Raw genomic sequence first — 21594 nt, forward strand, 5'->3', positions numbered from 1 at the left:
AATTTAATTCCTCTAGCAAAGCTGGCCCTGGAGATCTCCTTGCCTGACCCCTGGGCCTGCAGGCAGAGGCCTCTGTGACCACCTTGGCGGCTTTGGCCCGGGGGCCTTAGCAGGTCCCTGGGTAAGCCAAGTGGTCGTGACCCGGTAGGGCAGGCTGCAGCCCACACTGGGCTCTATTCCAGGCTCCTGGGGCCAGTCCCTGTCCCCACCCCCAGCGCCTTGCACTCCCACCCAGCGCACGGCGGCCCTCTGCCGGCTGCAGTGTTCTCAGAATCTACCCAGATTGCCGGCTCCGAGGGCAGGGTGGACCGGGCTGGTCCAGGCTTCCCAGGGAGAGCTGCGCTGTCATTCATGCTCCATCCAGGCAGCTCTCCCAAGCTCTGTCCTTCCAGGAGGGGAGGAAACCAGCTGGAACTGGGAGGTGGCTAAGGGCCTTGCACACCTTGGGGAGCTTCCTGGGCAGAAGCAGCTCACTAAGACCATTCAGCTAGCAGCCGTTTAACAGTGTTGAGTTTCCTAGGAGAAGGTCCTTATGCTTAGGCGGTAGATGTTAAATTCTATAGGTAAATGGTGTCAGGAAATGTGTAACTCAATTCCAGATGGTTCCCCAGAAAGTACACACACAAAGCAAATTAGGCAGAAATAGTCAGTTGAATCTTCAGGGGCTGGTATTTCAGCAAACAGTGAGCTTGTTCTTCCAGCTCATCTAAGAGCCGTGCCCAGTAAGGGGAGACACCTCCATTGCAGACCTTCCCCCTGAGCTGGGGGCGAGGCAGCCAAGTTGGGGTGGGGGTGGGGCCAGTGAGCTGTGCGCTGCTTAGATGGTGCCTGGAGCTGGTCGCTTGGGGAGAGCCGGTGAGGCTTGCCCCCACATCACCCCTTGACTGAGCTACTGCTTGTAGCCTGGGGGTGGAGACGTCCCAGAGGAGCAAACTGGGCTCAGTCCCCAGTGTTCGAGTGGCTTCCAAGGACCAAGTTGGGCTGAGAAGTCCCAGAAGGGTGCTTCTGTCCAGGGCCTGGACAGCTGATGGGAGAGGCAGGGAGGGACCCAAGAGGTGGAGGCAGGGAAGGAGTTCAACAGGTTCCTGGGAGTGAGGTGAGATGGGAGGGTCCCGCTGGCCTTCCCGCTTTGCTGAGCTAGCACCTTTGCTTAGGGGCCAAAGGAAATGGGCCCGCAGGATAGGCTCCTGGGCCGGAGTTTAGAGACCGACTTCCAGGACACCAAGCCAACCCCATCTCAACCTTGGGGAAGTAGGGAGGGGACCCAAGGCAGAGTTACAGGCCCTGGACAGAGGGGAGTCCTGGGTGCCGCTGCCCAGCGCAGATGCTGTGGTGTTGGGCGCCCTCTTGTGGGCTTGGGAACAACTGATAAGTTTGAGGGCCAAGTGGTCTGGTCAGGGATCCTAAGGCATGGGCAGGCCCAGGGGAGCGAGGGCAGATCCTGACTTCAATGGGGAAAAGCTAGTAGTAAAATACATCACACCATGGAGAAGTATAATACGAGGACAAAAATTTCACTTCCTTTTCCATTGATTGGCAGCAGCCATTTGAAGAACATGTTCAGAATGTTCTCGGGCCCAGTCCAGGCCGGTTGTGAGGGGCGTCAGCCATGGGCAAATCCTCAGGCTCTCTGTTCTCATGAGCAGCAGTTGCGACAGGGACTTTCGTCCCTGAAAGTGACTTTCTGTAGCCTAAGCACCATTCCCTCCCTCCCAGGCTGCGATAAGTCAGAGGACAGACAGGGGAGGAGGGACGAGGGACAAGGACAAAGGTTAGAGAACCCGAAGGAGGTGTTGAGGACAGGCACAGGAGGCCATTCACAGGTACTGTCTGCTTATCTCCAAACTGCCGCAAATGGGGTTCTGGTTTATTTCAGGGGCCCAAGGACACCTACACCAGGAAAGGCCTATTCCTGTCCCCACACCAGACAGGTAGAGTAGGGCTGAGGGAGCTAAGTCCCTGAGGCCTTGCCCCCAGCCCTCAGCAGCAGGGAGGGCTGGACCAAGGGGAAGGCAAGCAAGGATACCTGCAGATCTGGGCCAAGACAGAACTGTTTTGTGACAAGAAGGAAGGTTCCAGAACAGGAGGTTCCACTGTCTGGGGGCTTGTAGGCCAAGTACTTGGAGACCCTCACAGCACCTTGCCTGGGTTCATGAGGCCTCGGGGATCCAGCATGGCCTTCAGCTGCCGCATGATCTCCATGCCCACGACGCCCACCTCCTCCTGTAGCAGCTGCCGCTTGCCCAGACCAATGCCATGTTCCCCAGTACACGTCCCGTGGAGTGCCAGTGCCCGCCTGGGAGGCAGCGAAGAGATCCTCAGCAGGGTGCTCCTTCCCCCCACCCCACCCCCCCGCCAGCCAAGGGGTTTTCTCTTACCTGCCCAGCTGTTTTCCAAAGTCCCTGACCCTGCGGAGCTCCTCGGTGTCCTCTGGGTCCACCAGCAGAATGCAATGGAAATTGCCATCGCCCACATGTCCAACAATGCATCCTGCGGGCCCAGAGGATAGAGCTGCTGCCCCAGTCCAGGCCTCCCCCTTCCCTCCCACATGGTGCTCCGGCAGTGGGCATGCGGACCTGTGAGTCCTGACGCCTTCAGGTCCTCCTTGGTCTGCACCAGGATCTCCGGCAGCCGGGAGATGGGCACACACACGTCGGTGGAATAGCCCTGGGTGGGGGCAGGTTTGTGAGGTTGTCCCCCCTCACCTCCTGCCTGCCTGGAGGTAAGAGGTCCTTGTGGCCAAGGTTAAGAACAGGTCAAAGGAGCCTTGACCTCACCCCCCCCCCACAAAACTAGCTGCTTTTCTCTAGGCCTATTTGCCCCGGGCGACCACACACATGGCCAGAGTGAGTGCCCTGCCTTGCCCACAGAGGCTTTGCCAGCTCTCACCTTGCTCCCTGCCGGGCCACATGCAGGGCATACATGGAGGGGCCCAGGCAGCCACGCCTTCACACATGCTGCCTGGAGCCCAGTCTCCTCTTCCATTTGGCCGACCCCTTCTGCTTCATCCTCTCTCCAGCCAGCCTGCCCTCCGCGTGCACGGACCCTAAGAGCACCTGCACTGTCCCTGTGCCCAGGCCGGGGCTCCCTCCTGAGGCTTTGGCAGACAACTACTTCTCCGCTAGACAGTGTCTGAGAAGCAGCTGGGTAGGGGCCAGGCTGCCCACAGTGGGTCTCAGCCTCCTGCTTGGGACAGCAGGATGGTGGGCAGTGGCTGCTACCTGCACCCCAGCCCAACTCACCTTGCAGCCCGGCCGCAGGGCCAGAGCGGCGTACCAGGCGTTGTGCCGCGCCGCCCAGAGCCGGCTGCGCTCCTGGGCCCCCTTGGCCCAGGAGAAGTGGGAGGCTCCGTTGTGCTGGGTGATCTCCTCTGCAAGGGCGGGGGGAGGTTCACACAGGGCCTCACTCGGGGGCCAGCCTGAGCCCGCCACCCCATAGGAGCCCAGCACACCTGCCCGCTCTATCTGCTCGGCCAGTGCCCGCTCAGACCCGTGGAACTCAAGGAAGAGTGTGGGTGCCACGAAGGAGTTCAGCTGGCTGTGCCTGTTGCAGGCGTCCATCATGACTTCATCCAGAAACTCTGGGGCCAAGGAGAGGGCAGGTGAGGTGAGGCCCAGGCCTCTTCCAGGAAGCCTACCTAGACGGCCCAGCCCCCAGCTCACCAATGCGGGCCACGGGCACTGCAGCCTGGAGGATGTGAACGGTGGCATCCACAGCAGCCTGGACACTGGGAAATGCGCAGGTGGCGGCCACCGTGGCCTCAGGGGCGGGGTGCAGGCGCAGGGTGGCAGCCGTGATGAGTCCCAGTGTCCCCTCAGAGCCCACGAAGAGCCCTGTGAGGTTGTAGCCTGCTGCACTCTTCCTGGACCCAGGGGACATATAAGGCAGGTGAGTGCCCGGCCAGGAGGTGGTGGCTTTCTGGCCACAAGCCTGAGCTGGAGGCCCAGCACCGTCCCCCAGGCCCCTGCCAGGAGGGGAGTCGGCCCAGCCTGCCATCAAGACAGGTGAAGAACGTTGGCGGGCGGGTGTGTGCGACTGGAGGCTCAGAGCCCTCAGGGGCCTGGCCGCCCAATCCCATTTCCGGGAGGGAGAGGGGCTCACCGGAAGTGCCGGCCCAGGCCAGCGGTGTGAAGCAGCCGGCCCCCGGGCAGCACCACCTCCAGGTTCAGCACGTGGTCCCGCATCGTGCCATACCGCACAGCGTTGGTGCCGGAGGCCGCGGTGGCCACCATGCCCCCGAGGGAGGCGTCCGCGCCCGGGTCTGCAGGGCAGAGTACAGGCAGAAGGCGGCCTGGGGTACGTACGTACCTGGGGACCGAGGGCTCCCCTTGCGCCCGGAAACAGCCCTGCCCCCCTGGGAGCCCTCAGGGCACCGGGGAAGGGCCTCGAGCTCCAGCCTACCCACAGGAAACCAGAGGCCACTGTCCCGCAGGTAGGTGTTGAGCGTTTTGCGGGTGACGCCGGGCTCCACCACCACAGAGAAGTCCTGTGGGTTTACCCTCAGGATTTGGTCCATGCGTGTCAGGTTGATGCAGACGCCGCCCTGGTGGGAAGGGATGCCAAGGAGCTGACGGACCTGTGTCCTCCCGGGGCCAGGCACCTCCCATAGGACCTCCTCTCCAGGCTGAGCTGCCCAGAGGTCAGGAGCCCCGGAGGGCAGGTTAGGGTGGGGAGGAGGCAGCCACGGTGGGGGTGGGGGGGCTACCTGCATGGCACAGACTCCACCCTCAAGCCCCGTGCCAGTGCCAAATGGGACGATGGGCACTCCTTGGCTGTAGCACAGGGCGGCCAGCTGGCTGACCTGTTCCACATTCTGGGGCCACACCACAGCGCCTGGAGGTCGGCACCTGGAACCAGACCATCAGCAGTTTCTGCGGGCACGGTGTACCCTCGGTGCTGCTCATGTCGGAGGAGCCCCAAGGTATCACGGGTGGGAGAGGGATGGTGGGGAGGAGAGGCAGAGAATGCAGCCCTCCCCCCAAAAAACGATAGGGTTGGGGGAGAAGACAGCCCAGGACTCTGATGGGGGAGGGGCCCCCACACCTGTGCATGGACTCATCGTGCCCGTGCTGCTCTCGGTCAGCAGCAGTAGTGGACACATGAGGGCTCCCCACAACTGCCTTCAGAGCCTCCACAAAGTCTTTGCCGAGCTCGCCCTGCAAAGAAGAAACACACTCGCTCAGAGCCCCCCACCCCCGTCCCCCTGGGCCAGGTCCAGGAGTGGAGGAGGGGCTGCCAGCACCCCACTGACACCAATTGGAGGACCAGCACATCTAGGCCTGGCCGGTGGACCCACAGGAAGTAAACCCACTCTACAAGAAGGCCCCTTTCTAAACAGAACCATCAAGGTCAGTGTTTCAGTTGGGAAAAAACAGCACCGGGGTCAAAATCGAGCCAGTTTCACTCTACAGAAAGGAACCCTACAGGGTTCCATAACGTAGCCAGTTCTGCCCTAGTGGCTTGGAAGATTTACTTATCTCTGCTCTTCCTCCACCACTGCCCCAGGCACGCTAGGAAACTGAGAGGGATAAAAGAAGAATGGGAAGGGAAAGCCCCATCCCGAAGTCACTGAGGTGCCTCCCCCCAACCATCCTTACCCCCTAGGCATTGTTTCAAAATGGGAGCCCCAAAGAGAGTGTTCTGGAGCCCATATACTTTCGATTTTACACCCACCAGCCTCATTTGTGGCAGCTGTGGGGACCTCAGCCCATCTCACTCAACACCCACGCTTGGCACAGAGCGAGCCCAGTGATCCTCCGCTCAAGGTCATAGGGTGCTGGTGCAGCACACAGAGCCTGGTGGAAGCTTGGCATCTGGCCCCTCACCCTCCAGCGGGCTTCCCCGTCCCCCACCTACCTTCGTCCCCCTGGAGCAGTAGCCCCTCCAGGGGAACAGCCCCCGGGGGTTCGCAGCAGCCCGGAGCAAACTGGCCATTGTGGGGCAGCAGCCCAAGGGGCGTGTGCAAGGTGGCCAGGTTGCTGCCCCAGCCCAATGGCTGTGCTGGGGGGAGGAGGGGTGGCCGCTTAAGGTGGCACGGCCTTAAGGTGGCCCTGCCAGCCCTTGGTGTGTCATTACTCCCAAAGAGGTGAGGGTTACCTAACACAAAGGGAAACAGGCTAGCGGCCCCTCTCTGGCTTAAGGCTCTGTGGTGGCTTCCCTTGGTCTTTAAAATAAAGGCAGCATCCTTGCCATGGACTTAAAGGTCCCTATGGTCCCTGCTCTACTTGACATCTACCCACTTTTTTCCAGTCTCCTCTTTGGCATCTGAGTTCCAGTTCCCCTTTGGGTTCCTGTATCCCCTGAGCTCCAGCCAGCTCAGGGCCTTGGCACACACCCTTTGTCTCTCTTACCCTGCAAGTCTCAGGACTCTGAGGAGGGAAGTGCACGGAGGCGGAGGTGGGGAGCGAGTAGGGCAGTGAGGCAAGCCCGGAAGTCTCCCTGGAAGAGGGGAGATCTAAGTAGGCACTCCTCTAGTTCACCAGCTAAGTGAAGGGAAAGGAGGGTGTCCTTTCATCTCCACTGTTCTGCTGGGTGGATTTCAGAACCATCCTGCAGTGATGTGGCTGCCACTCCTGAAGCCCTTTCAAGCTCCCTTTTCCTTCCACAGCAAATTTGGAGACGCATGTTGCTAACATTACTAAGATAAAGCTATTCCCAGCTTTGTTTTTCTTCTCAATTGAATCTCGAATACAAACTCCTACTTGGGTCCTTCTCCCCAGCCGCGTTTGAATGAATTCACATTGCCACTCCCGGTGTGTTGCTTAACTGGCTTGTTTCAACTGCCTGCCATTCTGTCTGCCTGTGCTCGCTCTCTACCCCCCTCTCTCTCTGATAAATAAATAAAATTTAAAAAAAAAAAATTAAAAAAAAAAAAAAAAAACATCTCTTACCGTTGGCTAGTTCAAATCAAGATCCTGTGAAAGTCCACAAAACGCAGTTGGTTAACATGTCTCATAAATCTGTTTTCTTCTCTAGCAATTTCCCTCCCCCCATACCTTTTTTTCCGTGCCATTTATTTGTTAAAGAAACTGGGTCTCTTGTTGTGCAGAATTTTCTACCTTCTATTTGTGGATGGTTGCATCCATGTGGTATTGTTTGATATCTTCCTCTGGTCCCTGTATTTCTTTTTTTTTTTTTTTTTTAAGATTTTATTTATTTATTTGACAGACAGAGATCACAAGTAGGCAGAGAGAGAGAGAGAGAGGGAAGCAGGCTCCCTGCTGAGCAGAGAGCCCGATGCGGGGCTCGATCCCAGGACCCTGAGATCATGACCTGAGCTGAAGGCAGCGGCTTAACCCACTGAGCCACCCAGGTGCCCCGGTCCCTGTATTTCTTGTAAATTGTTAGATCAAGGTGTGGCGCTGTGCAGTACAACTTCCTCTTAAATTTTGGAAATATTCGGTACCTGTGCTTCCATTAGCCACAGGTAGCTAATGGTACTGGAGGTATCTGTTGTTTGAGGAGAGATGCCAGGGAGAGATTGTGGCAAACCCTAAAAGAAGACCTGCAATGCAGATCCCTAAGGTTTGGAAGCAGGGTCATGACATTTGCAACAGAGACTATATACACCATTCAAAAAAGTGCCCCCTGGCCTGTTACCAGGTCCTGGTTATGCTGGTGAGTGTGAGCACATCAAGTGGCTACCTGGCCGGAGCTGGGCATCATGGGCTGTGTTTGTTTTTGGTTTGTTTGTTTGTTTGTTTGTTTTTAAGATTCCATCCATTCATTTGTCAGAGAGAGAGAGAGAGAGGACAGCAGGCAAGGGAGGGAGCCCAATGCGGGACTCAGTCCCAGGACCCTGGGATTGTGACCTCAGCTGAAGGCAGAAGCTTAACTGACTCAGCCACCCAGGCATCCCCATGGGCTGTATTCTATCAGACTCACCAAATCATAAAGGCAGGTGGGTCCAAAACAACCCATCATTAGACAAAAGAGTAATAGGTAAAATTGGGCACAACCAGGGCCAGAAGGCAAACTAAGCTGCACAGGTAGACGGCTTGGATCCCCAGGTCACCCACCATCACCTGGCCAGCACCTTTCCTTCAGCTCACACCTTTATGGCCATAAGGGGAACTTTGATGACCCGCTGATAGAAGAAGGAAAAGTTCAAGCTCGGTTCATGAATGGGTAGGCTCAGTATGAGGGTGTGAGCCAACAGACTGTTGCTACACTAGGGCTCCACTTAGGGGTAAAGGAAGTCCCTCCAGTTGGCAGAGCTCCAGGTCACGCACCTATTCATCCCCTTTTGTAAAAAGAAAAATGGCCCCATAGAAGAATAAGTATAGGCTCCTGGGCAATGGCGAATGGCTTGACTATGTAGTCAAGGTCCTATGAAGGAGAAAGATTGGAAAATCAGGGTCCAAGAGGTTTGGAGAAGAGGCATGTAGATGGAGCTCTAGGAGTAAGCACAAAGTGGGATCTCTGTAGCACAGGTATCACACGTTAACGCCCACCAGCCAGTATCTGACACGGAAGAGACCAAACAGAGCAGATAATATGATTGATTCTGCCAGTTATCATTGGCCAATGATATCAGTGTCAAAGACCACTCCAGTGCTGGCACAATGGTAGCATGGAGGCTAATAATGGATCTGCCAGCGTGGAAACCACTCACTAAGGCTGATCTGGCTATTGCCACTGCTGGGCATTCACCTACTGCCGCATTGAATCCCCCCACATAGTACCATTCCTCAAGGAGACCAACCAGTCATTTGGTCACAAGTCAGTTACAATGGACTGCTTCCACTCTGAAAGGGGAGCAATTTATGTGGGCTGAGATCAACACAATACATGTTATGCATCTGGAATTACCTCTCCTGCCTCCAGGGACTCAGCCAACCCTACTGTCTGGAGGTTCACAGAATATTTGATCCACCACCACAGTATACCACATAACATCGCCTAAAGCCAAAAAACCCACTTATTTTTTGTTGACCTTTTAGAACAGTGGTGGAATGGCCTTTGGGAGGTACAACTAAGACAGCAGCTTGGAGATACATCCACTCCACTGCAGTGCCAGAAGAGGAAGAGATTTTCATATAACTAACAGATAAAAGGGGAGTATCAAAATGACCTTCAACTTTTTATTCTGAAATAATTTTAGACTTTGAGAAAAATTGCAAAATTAGTACAGGGAGTTCCTATATATCCTTAACTTGGTTTTCACTAGTGTTTACATTATATATAACCATAGGACAGCTGTCAAAACTAAGAACAAGTAAAATATTCATCAATATAGTTAGAGAATTGGTGCATATTTGATTTCACCAGCTCTTCCAATAAAGTCCTCTTTTTGGGGGGTGGGGAGAGGAGTTGTTTGGTCCAGGATCTAATCCATCATCTCATTCTGCCATTAGTTGTCTTGTCTCCTTTGTCTCCTACAATCTGTTGCAATTCCTTAGTCTTTTCTTGTCTTTCTGACCTTGACATCTTGAGGGGTACTTGTCAGTTACTTTATTGAATGTTCTTCAGTTTGGATTGTCTGTTGTTTTCTCATGAGTATATTGAGATCATGTGTTTCTGGAAAGGATGCCACAGAAGGGTGATGCCCTTCTCAATATATCATATCAGCAGTTTCAGATGTCAGTATGTCTTATTAGCAGTGACGTTTACTTTGAACACTTGGTTTAGGTCATGTCTGTGGGGTTTCTGCACTGCGAAATAACATTTTTCTCTTTTTAGTTAGCAAACATTTGGGGTAGATACTTGAAGACTGTACCAATATCCTGTTTCATCTCACTTTCATCCACCAGTCTTAGCTTCTACTGGTGGATCTTGCCTGCAGTCATTGTTATTGTGGTATTGTGTGTTCTGATGGTGATTTTCTACTTCTCTTATTCCCTCAGTATTAGTTGATTAGAATTATTCTCTAAGGAAGAGCCATCCTTCTGCCTCATTTATTTATTTACCTACTCAATTATTTATATATTACCAATATGGACTGATGAATACTTATTTTATTCCACAGTTTATAATCTAATACTGTTATTATTTTGTTGCTCAGTCAGTTCTGGCTTTGGCCACTGGAGACCTCTGTCATATGGATTTCTCTGCCCTTTAGACACCCACAGCTATTTTTAAGCACTGCCTTACTTTCTAGTACTATAAGATGCTCCGGGCTCATCTTGTCTAACCCCTTCTCACACCAGAAACCAACCACTTTTCCAAGGACTTCTGGCTCCTTTTAGTGGAGAACAGTATTTTAAACTTGAGATTTGCTTGTTAGATGTGCTTCTAAACTGAACAATAAGAAAACAAAAAACGTGTGCAAAAGATCTGAGCACTTCACCAAAGAAAACATACAGGTGGAAAATAAGCATATGAAAAGATGCTCAACATCACCTGTCATCACAGAATTACAAGTTAAAACAAGACATCACTATGCACCCATTAGAATGATGAAAATTTAAAAAAAAAAAAACTGACATCAAATGCTGACAAGGACACAGAGCAACAGGAAGTCTCATTCACTGCTGGTGGGAATGCAAAATGGTACAGTCACTTTGGAAGATAGTTTGACAGCTTCTTACAAAGAAATGCCATAGTCTTACCATATGATCTAGCGATCATGTTCCTAAGTACTTATCCAATTGAGTTAAAACATGTCTCCACAGAAGTCTGCATGTGAATGTTTACAGCAGCTTTATTCAAAATCTCCATAAACTCCAAATCTCCAAGATGTCCATCCAAAGGTGAATGGGTAAGCCGACCATAGTGCATTAAAACAAGAGAATACTTAGCTCCTAAAAGTCACAAAAAGACATGGAGGAATCTTAAATGCATCGTGCCAAGTAAAAGAAATCAGTCTGAAAAAAGCCACATGCTATGTAATTCCAACCATGTGACATTCTGGAAAAGATAAAACTAGGCAGGCAGTAAAAAGACCAGTGGTTTCCAGGGACTAGAGTTGCAAGGGAGGAATACATGAACTACAGGGGATTTTTAGGGTGGTAGAACTATTCTGTATGACTTGGTAATGGTGGGTACATGACCTTACGCAATGTTCAAAACCTACAGAACTTTACAACACCAAGAGTGAACCTTACTGCAAACGAATTAAAAAAAAAAAAATCATTTAGGGGGTTGGAAGATCCCAGCAAAGAATGCAGGCTGTGACAAGAGGATCTAACTATAGCTTTCTAAATGTATGAAGCAAACTCACTGAAGGGGGTATGGGAAAGTAGTGCTGACCCAAGGAACTTTGGGAATGGAGTGTATAAGACTAAAGGCAAAAGGAACTGCCCATGTACCTAGTCAGTACCACAGAGGTACGAATTAACAGTTCTGATACAACCATACATATATGCTGGATTGATTGAATAAATTAATAAATGGGGAGAAGAGACAAGCTCCCCATGCAGAAGAATTCCAAATAAGTTATGTAGGTACTCAATCCTAGAGATAGAGAGCATAACTTCCCACTCCAAAAATGTGGACTGTTCATAGTGACTTCCTTGCCAAGAATAAAGTATGGAGAGGGGAAAAGAAAAGAGTCACTTTGCAGTGGGGAGCTCTAATAAACACTATGTGGCCAAGGTCAACACCAACAGTCATAAATCATGTTGATAGCATGGGTTCAAGTGTATCCTCCCAAAATTCATGTCCTTCCCAAGACCTCAGAATTTGACTCTCTTTGGAAATTGGGTCATTGCAGATGTAATTAGTTAAGATGGGGTGATTCTGGGGCGCCTGGGTGGCTCAGTGAGTTAAGCCTCTGCCTTTGGCTCCAGTCATGATCTCGGGGTCCTGGGATCGAGCCCCGCATCAGCTCTCTGCTCAGTAGAGAACTCGCTTTCCTGTCTCTCTCTCTGCTTGCCTCTCTGCATACTTGTGATCTGTCAAATAAATAAATAAAATAAAATAAAATAAAAGATGGGGTGGTTCTGGAGTAGGGTTGGCCTTTAATTCAATATGACTTGTCTCTTTGTAAGAAGAGGAGAAGAGACATAGGGACAAGAGCTGAGAATATCGTGTGACAAAGGAGGCAGGGACCGACATGCTACAGCAGGAGCCAAGGAAGCTAGGGAAACCACTGGAAGCTACAGAGAAGCAAAGAAGGATTTTTCTGTGGTTTTCAGATGTGGTGGCCTTGCCAACTTCATTTCAGACCTCCAGGCTCCAGAACCAGGAAAGAACAAATTTATGTTGCTTTAAGCCAGTTTGTGGTACTTGGTTATGACAGCCCTAGGACATTGATACAGTGCCCGTGACATGATATGATGAAAATGGTCCTTTATCTTTCCTCCCCAGAACCCATAACTCCTGTCTAATCAGGAGGAAAAACACCAAACAAATGCCAAACATCCTACAAAAGTTCTGACTAGAACTCAAAACTAACTAGAACTTAAAACTGTCAACATCATCAAAAACAAGGAAAGTCAGAGAAACAGTCACAGCCAAGAAGGGCCTATCCCTTAAGCCACTAGAACTGCTGAAACCATTAACAACATGTGTTTCTCATAGTTCTGGAGGCCAGGAAGTCCGAGCTTTAGTTTTTCCATTTGTAAAGAAGTATTTGGACCAAAGAGACCCCACAATCCGTTCTGTTTCTGGATCCACTCATGAAAAATGGGACTCTTTGATTCGACTGGTTAATTTTGTAATAATACTTGGCCCAATAATACTAATACCCATGTCTTTTTTTTTTTTTTTTTAAGATTTATTTATTTGAGAGAGGGAGTAGTGAGAGAATAGGAGCATGAATGGTGGAGGGAGAGGAAGAAGCAGGCTCCCCGCTGAGCAGGGACCCCCCCCCCCCCCATTGTGGAGCCTCATCCCAGGACCCTGAGATCATGACCAGAGCCAAAGGCACAAACTTAAACCAACTGAACCACCCAGGCACCCCTCCCTATGTCTTTCTGACCCATATGAAATTATTTCTAAATCCTCTACAAAAATAATGCATCCAGTACTGAAACTTATTCAAAATGACTATGATTTTGTTTTTTCACTTTACAAACTATTCTTCATTCTGGTTTTGGGTTTTTTGTTTCTGTTTTTGTTTTTGTTTTTTTAGTTTTTGTTTTTTTAATTTAAATTCGATCAGCCAACATCTGGTACATCATTAGTTTCCCATGCAGAGTTCAAAAATTCATCAGTTGCGTATAACACAGAATGATGATTACTTTTTTTTTTAAGATTTTATTTATCTATTTGACAGAGAGAGACACAGTGAGAGTGGGAACACAAGCATAGGGAGTGGGAGAAGCAGGCTTCCTGCTGAGCAGGGGGGCTCAATCCCAGGACCCTGGGACCATGATCTGAGCCGAAGGCAGATTTTTAGTAACTGAGCCACACAGGCATCCCTGAGGATGACTTTTTTGTAGAGCCAAGAGCTGGCCAGCAGGAGAAACAAGCTAAGGGGGCAGCTCCCTCCTCTGGCATGGGTACCTCTTGTTCCCCTCTGGTGACAATAAAATGTTGGGTGGTGCTGGTAGCCACCCGGAGGCAAGAGGCAGCCTGCACAGGCAGCACCTGGTACCCTCAGGTGGACAGGACTACAAAATTGGATGATCTTGGTCGTGGCTGCATTTCAAGCATCATAAGTTCCTGCTCCTGTCATTCTTTTTTTTTTTTTTTTAAGATTTTGTTTATTTATTTGACAGAGAGAAAGAGATCACAAGTAGGCAGAGAGGCAGGCAGAAAGAGAGGGGGAAGCAGGTTCCCCACTGAGCAGAGAGCCTGATGTGGGGCTCGATCCCAGGATCCTGAGATCATGACCTGAGTTGAAGGCAGAGGCTTACCCCACTGAGCCACCCAGGCACCCCACAAATCTTTTTTTTTTTAAAGGATTGATTTTTTTTTAACAGTTCTTGTGATAGTCTATAAATAAACATGAAAAGTAACCAATTGCCGAAATATACTCAATAGTACTATTATCTTACCTGTATGTAATTAACTTAGGGAGGTTGAACTTTTTCCTTTGCTAGTTTTTCACATTGGTAGACTTAATAATAGGAAGGCATTCACAAAGTGTTGATCTAATTAAAAATCTGGAGAATGCCACGCCGACCTCATGATTTCTAGTTTCCCTTCTTTTGTAAGTTGAGGGAGCAAGTTACAGTTTTCTCTGTAGCCATCAGGGAAACCCAGCCACAGTTTAGGTGGAAAACACAGCTTAACAATTTTATTATTTTGAATGTGGAGTCCAAATTTGTCAAAAAGAGAGTTGTCAGAAGAAACAAGAATTACCTCATGCGATCCCTGTATAGCCACACTCTCCAAACCCCAACTTCTAGCAGCCACTGATAATGTTCTCCATCATTGTAGGTTTTTGGGGGTTTTTTTTGAAGATTTTATTTATTTATTTGACAGAGATCACAAGTAGGCAGAGCAGCAGGCAGAGAGAGAGGGGGAAGCAGGCTCCCCGCTGAGCAGAGAGCCCAGTGCGGGGCTCGATCCCAGGACCCTGAGATCATGACCTGAGCTGAAGGCAGAGGCTTAACCCACTGAGCCACCCAGGCAATCCCATCACTGTAGTTTTGTCGTTTTGAGAAGATCATTTAAATGGAATGATTCAGTATGTACTATTTGGGTTGGTTTCTTCCATTCAGGATATCACCTTCAAGATTCATCCAAGGTACTTTAAGAATCGATAGATCATATACTTTTAGTTGGCGAGTGGTAATCCACTGTATGGACATACTACGTTGATCATCTGTTGCCCCATTGAAGAACATTGACTGGGCTGTCAGCAGTTTTTGATGATTGTGAATAGAGCTGCTGTAAACATTCACAGATAGATTTTCCTGCGAATGGAACTTTTCACTTTTCCAGGACAAATAGTTAGGAGTTGGGATCAATGGCCTATGGGTCAATGGCATATGCGTGTTTAACTTTTTAAGAAGCTGCCAAACTGTCATCTATTTTTGATAATAATTTCTTAATACTGGAATAGTGCAGAGTTGCAGTCTTGGTTCTCCTGCCTCTACGGTTTCCTGCTTCACAACCGAGGCTCAGGCTCCAAGTATAGTTGTGTCCCTTCATTGAAAGCGCAGGCATCCCTAAGGTGGAGTGTGTCTGGCTCACCTCTGTGCATTTCGCAGTCTCGAGTTCTGCATGGTCAGTGGCGGAGTGGGTGATAGTGTATGTGAGTGCGTTGGTGTCCAAACAGCCACCTCTTCCCTGTGGGACCTTGGGCAAGCTGGATTGTTTCGTCATTTAGCTTCTACACTTGAGAAAGAACTGAATGACACCCTTAATTTGGTTGTTGCAAAGATTAAATGGGATAACAAAACCTAAAGCTCTCAGCTTGGTCTGGAATGCAGTAAGTAGTTAGCACATTGCCTGTCATTAGTTCTTACTTTGCCCTGCATGGTATAAAAGTGACATGGGGGAAAGCTTGTCACTCTGACCTTTTACCTCTAGGCCTGTTTAATAGGCAGACGGAAGCTGATGATCGGCCCCGAGGGCTGGTCCTGGTGATGTTGGGAAATTCTCCTGTAATGTTGATATATGGGAAAGGTTTGTGTGTCTGCCCTGCTCTCTTGGCTGGCAGTGCTGCTGGGAACACACCGAGGACAGAGAGTGGAGCGTCTGCAGGCTGTGCTTATTTCAATTGTTGGTTGTTTTTTTTTTTTTGTAAGATTTTTATTTATTTATTTGACAGACAGAGGTCACAAATAGGTAGAGAAGCAGGCAGAGAGAGAGATGGGGAAGCAGGCTCTCTGCTGAGCAGAGAGCCCGATATGGGGCTCGATCCCAGGACCCTGGGATCACGACCTGAGCCGAAGGCAGAGGCTTAACCCACTGAGCCACCCAGGCGCCCCATCTTTTTCATTCCTCATCTATCCCAAGCATAGTACTGGAAAGACAGAGAGAAATGAAACAGTCCGTGTATCCCCTGGGAATCCTTGGATAAAACCTTTCTAAGCCATTGGCCATATGAGAATCCTTCACTTACCAGGGAGAAAGATAGACTTGTCAGATGCTCAGTAAGATAGCTGGATTTTGCAAGGTTCAAGCTGTTCCATTTATGTTCAGTTTACGTTTAAAAATGAAGGAACAAAAGCATGAGGTGTTTACTTTGCTCGGATTTGGGAGAATTTTTTGTGAGCTTCCTACTTTGTAATTTTGCAGGGAGCGAAAAAGAGATTGAAGGCCATTTCTTAGAGCCCCCAGACGAGGAAGGAGAAGCTGTGATCAGGTATTTTTCCCTTCCATCATCTCAGGTGTGAAAGGGGGAAGCAGGTTGGCTTGCTGGGAGGAATGGAAACCAGATGGAGTGGTGTTGTCAGACACTGGGAATAACCAAGGGCATCTCCCACTAGGGGTCTGCTGATAGAGTCTTGGAATTATGATTACGGAGCCTCATACCTGATTGCAGAGTCTTGGCTCAAACCTCACCTGCTCAGTAAAGCCTTCCCTAACCACTCTGTTCCAAAATGCACCCCACCACAGCACTCCCAATAGGTCCTCCTTAGTGGTGAATGCCACCTGACTCGCTGTATATTTTGCTTTTTGTTTATTGCCTTGTCCTCCAACAGGAATGTAAGCTCACAAGGGGAGGGAGCTTTGCGTGTGGCTCACAGCTGTGTCTTCACGGGTGCCTGATAAACCTTGATTGCAGGAATGCTGAATCAAGGGGTAGAAAATAAAGACACCTGGTGGAAAAACCCGACCCTGTCACTATCTTTTTTTTTTTTTTTTTAAAGATTTTATTTATTTATTTGACAGAGAGAGACAGTGAGAGAGGGAACACAAGCAGCAGCAGAGGCAGAGGAAGAAGCAGGCTTCTGGCTGAGTAGAGAGCCCACATGGGATTCAACGCCAGGACCCTAAGATCATGACCTAAGCTGAAGGCAGATGCTTAACGACAGAGCCACCCAGGTGCCCCTGTCACTAAATATCTTAGAAAAAGAATCATTTTTAGACCTGGCAAGGAGTAAGGAATTGCTATTAATATGTGGCCAAAAATTCTTCCTAAACATTGACTTTCTCAGGTTCGGAGTCCAGATAAAGGAACAGAAAGTTGTTAATTAAAATTTAACATGATCAGGAAAATCCAAATGAGGAAATTCTTCAGGAGAGACAACACTCTGTTTTCAACATATAAACGGCAAAGAAAGAAAAGATATGGATGGAGAACCTATGATATGGAGTCATTTGGATCTTGAGTTATAAAAACTTAAAGAAATATATGATGTTTTTTAAAAGAATTGGGAAATATGAGAGCACCTGGATGGCTCAGTTGGTTAAACATCAGGCTTCCGCTCAGATCATGATCCCAGGGTCCTGGGATGGAGTTCTGGAGGGGGTTCCCTGCTCAGCGGGAGTCTGCCTCTCTCTCCCTCTGCCCCTCCCCGCTGCTTGTGGGCTCTCTCTCATAAAATCTTAAATAAAAAAAAAAGAATTTGGAAATATGAACAGCAACTGGATATTTGAATACCACTAAGGAAACAATGTTAAATTTTTTAGGTGTGATAATGGCACATAAAGATTGTGCTGTTAATGTAGTCTGTAGACTCCTGGGGTTCCCAGGATACTCTCAGAAATCCAGGAGGTCAAGATTATTTTGATAATGATACTTAGACATTACTTTCTTGCAAAAGCAGTTGGAGGAGAGGGGGGCTTTCCTGGGGCCACCGCAGGATTGAAGAGAGTGGCACCCCACTGAACTAGCCCTCATTGCATTCTGTGCTCTCACGTAATTCTAGAGAAGGAATGCTTGGTTTACTTAAGAATGACCTTAATGGAGCAGTAAACATTATTAATTGTATTAAGTCTCAACCTTCCGAGCATGTCTTGTTCTTGTATTTGTTTTTAAGATTTTATTCATTTATTTGAGAGAGCACAAGCAGGGGGAATGGCAGGCAGAGGGAGAGGGAGAAGCAGACTCCCTGCGGAGCAAGGAGCCCCACGTGAGACTTAGTCCCAGGACCCTGGAAACCACGACCTGAGCGAAAGGCCACCCAGGTGCCCCGAATGTGTGTTTTTAATAATCTTATGAAACAAGAAGAACGCACAAGTATTCTGTCCCAGGCAGGGGCCGGATGATTGTCTCCAGGAAAATCACTCCTGCAGTCCTTTGAGTGCTGAGCTGAACGGGCTGCGTTTCTCATGGAACACCTTTTTTTACTGCATTGGCTGACAGTCAAACCAAGCCTGAGTGTTTGGCAGATATTTTCTCAGAAATGAATGAAGTGAGCTGTCACTTCAAGGAAAACAACTGGCTATATTTGTTGCCCAATGATAAAATGAGCTTTCAAGTGAAGATCAGAGTTTTGGCAAAGACTTGTATCTGCTTCCAAATACTTAAAGCTTTTCTGATGAGACCAGTGGTGATATTATTGCTGTCCTTTGGCACTATGTAATGAAATCTATTAACACTTGAAAGATCTTCATGACTCAGTGAGCCAGTTATTTTTCAAATGCTCGTTTTCTCTCTCTCTCAAATAAAACAATAAAATCTTTCAAAAATAAATAACTTATTTATTTATTTGAGAGAGAGAAAGCACATGTGGTGGGGGGGGAGGATCAGAGAGAAGGGGAGGAGCAGACTCCCCGCTGAGCAGGAAGCCCAACGCAGGGCTTGGTCCCAGGACCCCAGGATCACTACCTGAACTGAAGGCAGACGTTTAACCAACTGAGCCACCCAGGGGCCCCCAGTGGATTTTAATATAACAGTACAAAATTCATTGATATGCAATGTGGCAACACCTCAGCCTTCCTGGGCTGAGCAGTTGGTTGAATAGTTGCTTCCAGCTGAGGTCATAACTCCAGGGGTCCTGGGATGGAGCCCGCACCGGCTCCTTGCTCAGCAGGAAGCCTGCTTGTGCATGCTCTCTCTCTCTCTCTCTCTCTCTCTGACAAATAAATAAAATATTTTTTTAAAAAAAGGCACAAATAAAAATGCAGTGTGTTTTCCAAAAAACATTCTCTACACTTGTCCTTTATTCCTAAGAGGAAATTAACAGAAAATAATGTGGTTTTGAATTTTTCAAGTTCTTCAGAAACAGTCCACACTACACAGTATTCTGTGTTGTTAAGCATAAGGCATAGGAGAAATTATTTTGTGTGTGCATATGGGGGATGGGTTCTTCCCTTTTTGTATATTCCTGTAGTCTTTTCAAAATACACCCAAAAGATTTTTTATTATTTTGTGTAATACGTGTTTATATCTATTAGCTATTAGTCTGTGTTTTTATTTTATTTTAAAGATTTTATTTATTTATTTGACAGAGATCACAAATAGGCAGAGAAGCAGGCAGAGAGAGAGGAGGAAGCAGGCTCCCCGCTGAGCAGAGAGCCCGATGTGGGGCTCGATTTCAGGTCCCTGGGATCATGACCTGAGCCAAAGGCAGAGGCTTTAACACACTGAGCCACCCAGGCTCCCCATCCAGTTTATTTTTTAAAATTCTGATAAAATGTACATAACATGGGGCACCTGGGTGAGCCCTGCCTCAGGCTCTCTGCTCAGCGGGGAGCCTGCTTCCTCCTCCCTCTCTTTCTCTCTCTGGCTGTCTCTCTGCCTACTTGTGATCTCTGTCAAATAAATAAATAAAATCTTTAAAAAATAAAATATACATAACATGAAATTTACCATTTTAAACATTCTAAGCATACAATTCAGTGGCATTAAACATACTCACAATGTTGTATAGCCACCAGCATTATCTCTTTTTTTTAAAGATTATTTATTTTTTGAGAGAGAGAGTGGGAGCAGGGCTGGCGGGGCAGAGGGAGAGAGAGAGAAGTTCAAGCAGGCTCTGTGCCACCAAGCACAACCTGGAGATCATAACCTGAGTGGAAATCCTGAGTCTGGCACTCAACTGGCAGCCACCCAAGCACCCCATCACTATCTCTTTTAAGAACTTTTTTTTTTTTCATCATCCCACACATTGTCCCCATGCCTCCCTTCCTCTAGGCCTTGGTAATCTCTATTCTACTTTCTCTATGAATTTACTTAGTCTAGATACTTCCTGTAAGTGGAATTACACAATATTGGCTTAAGTCACTTAGCATATCTTCAGTGTTCAGCCATGTTGCACCATGGGTCAGAACTTCATTCTTTTTTTGGCTGAATGATATTGCATCATACATATATACCATGTTGATTTATCCATTCTTTTGTTGGTGGGCACTTGGGTTCTTCCTACTGTTTGCCTATTGTGAATACTGCCACTATGAATATTGATGTACAAGTACCTTTTTGAAATCATATATTGTTTTAATTAAAAGCTAGTTGTTACCACTACACACCTATTAGAATGGCCAAAATCCACAACAGTGACAATGCCAAATGCTGACAAGGATGTGGAGCAAAGTGAATTCTCATTCACTGCTGGTGGGCATGCAAAATGGCACAGCCACTTTGAAAGACACTTTGACAGTTTCTTAAAAAATGAAACAAACTCCTCCCATATGAGCTAGCAATTATACTCCTTAGTGCTTGCCCAAATAAGTTATTTTATTTCCACACAACCCTCTGCACATGAATGTTTATAGCACCTTTATTCGTAATTTTCAAAACTTGGAAGCAACTTGGGACACCTGGGTGGCTTAAAACAAAACAAGACAAAACAAAACTTTAAAAAAATGAACTACCAAGCCATGAAAAGATATACAGGAACTTCTAATGCATATTTCTAAGTGCAAGAAGCTAATCTGAAAAGGCTACATTCTATATGATTCCAACTATACTAAACTATGCACATGTAAATATCAGTGTTTTCCAGGGGTTCGGGGAGAAGGAGGAAGGAATGATTAGAAGGAACACAGTGGATGAAAAACTATTCCATATGATATTATAATGGGGGATAGATGTCATTATGTATAATACTTTATATATACATATCAAAATCTATAGAATGTACATGAAGAGTGTATCCTAAAGTAAACAACATGAAGAGTGAAACTGTGTCAATGGACATTTCATTATAACAAATTTACCACTGTGGTTAGGGGATGTTGATAGTGGAGGAGACTATGCAGGTTCAGGGGCAAGTGGTGTGCAGAAATTCTCTGTACATTCTCCTCAAATTTTGCTGTGCACATAAATCTGCCCTAAAGAATAAAGACAGAAGAAGCTAGTTGCAGCCTGTGATATCTTTATGGCAAATTTTTTTTCTTTTTTATTTTTTTGCTTAAAAAAAAAAAAGATTTCATTTTTAAGTAAACTCTGCACCCAACGTGGGTCTTGAACCCATAACCCCGAGATCAAGAGTTGCATGCTCGGGGCGCCTGGGTGGCTCAGTGGGTTAAGCCTCTGCTTCCAGCTCAGGTCATGATCTCAGGGTCCTGGGATTGAGCCCCCCATCGGGCTCTCTGCTCAGCAGGGAGCCTGCTTCCCCCTCTGTCTCTGCCTGCCTCTCTGCCTACTTGTGATCTCTGTCAAATAAATAAGTAAAATATTAAAAAAAAAAAAGTTGCATGCTTCATGGACTGAGCCAGCTAAGCACCCCTGGCCAATTTTATTTTTAAAAAATCACGAAGGTATGAATTTAATGTTACACACGGCTATCTTTGAAAAATTATAGATATTTATTTTATACATATTTTCTAATTAGTTACCATAGATTACCTATGTAATCTTTGAAAGCCAGGTTTTTATATTTTTGGGGAGGTGGTGGTTGTAATTCATAACCCTTTCTGCGG

The 21594-nt window shown here is 47.9% G+C and overlaps 1 protein-coding gene and 1 long non-coding RNA gene across 2 annotated transcripts; one reads left to right on the top strand and one right to left on the bottom strand.

Moving 5' to 3' along the window:
• Positions 1–1498: 1498 nt before the first annotated feature.
• Positions 1499–5968, bottom strand: LDHD (lactate dehydrogenase D). Its single transcript, XM_059381834.1, has 11 exons — positions 5857–5968; positions 5044–5156; positions 4706–4847; positions 4402–4543; positions 4102–4261; positions 3663–3862; positions 3452–3580; positions 3243–3370; positions 2577–2667; positions 2379–2490; positions 1499–2296 (listed from the first exon to the last, which is right to left on the bottom strand). Exons 1-11 carry the CDS (start codon positions 5932–5934, stop codon positions 2131–2133), a joined length of 1461 nt encoding a protein of 486 aa, XP_059237817.1. The 5' UTR covers positions 5935–5968; the 3' UTR covers positions 1499–2130.
• Positions 4833–16567, top strand: LOC132005072 (uncharacterized). The gene is made up of 4 exons (XR_009400716.1): positions 4833–4921; positions 5213–5348; positions 16078–16144; positions 16485–16567. It is a non-coding gene; the product is annotated as an uncharacterized LOC132005072 (long non-coding RNA).
• Positions 16568–21594: the final 5027 nt, after the last annotated feature.

Source organism: Mustela nigripes, chromosome 17 (assembly GCF_022355385.1).
Source record: "Mustela nigripes isolate SB6536 chromosome 17, MUSNIG.SB6536, whole genome shotgun sequence".
In the NCBI taxonomy this organism is placed as follows: domain Eukaryota; kingdom Metazoa; phylum Chordata; class Mammalia; order Carnivora; family Mustelidae; genus Mustela; species Mustela nigripes.

Coding starts and splice junctions, on each gene's coding strand:
- LDHD (XM_059381834.1), bottom strand. CDS start 5,934: ATGGCCAGTTTGCTCCGGGCTGCTGCGAACCCCCGGGGGCTGTTCCCC. Junction 5,157..5,856: donor ACTGCTCCAGGGGGACGAAG/GTAGGTGGGGGA, acceptor TCTTCTTTGCAG/GGCGAGCTCGGCAAAGACTT. Junction 3,863..4,101: donor GGCCTGGGCCGGCACTTCCG/GTGAGCCCCTCT, acceptor CCCTGGGTCCAG/GAAGAGTGCAGCAGGCTACA.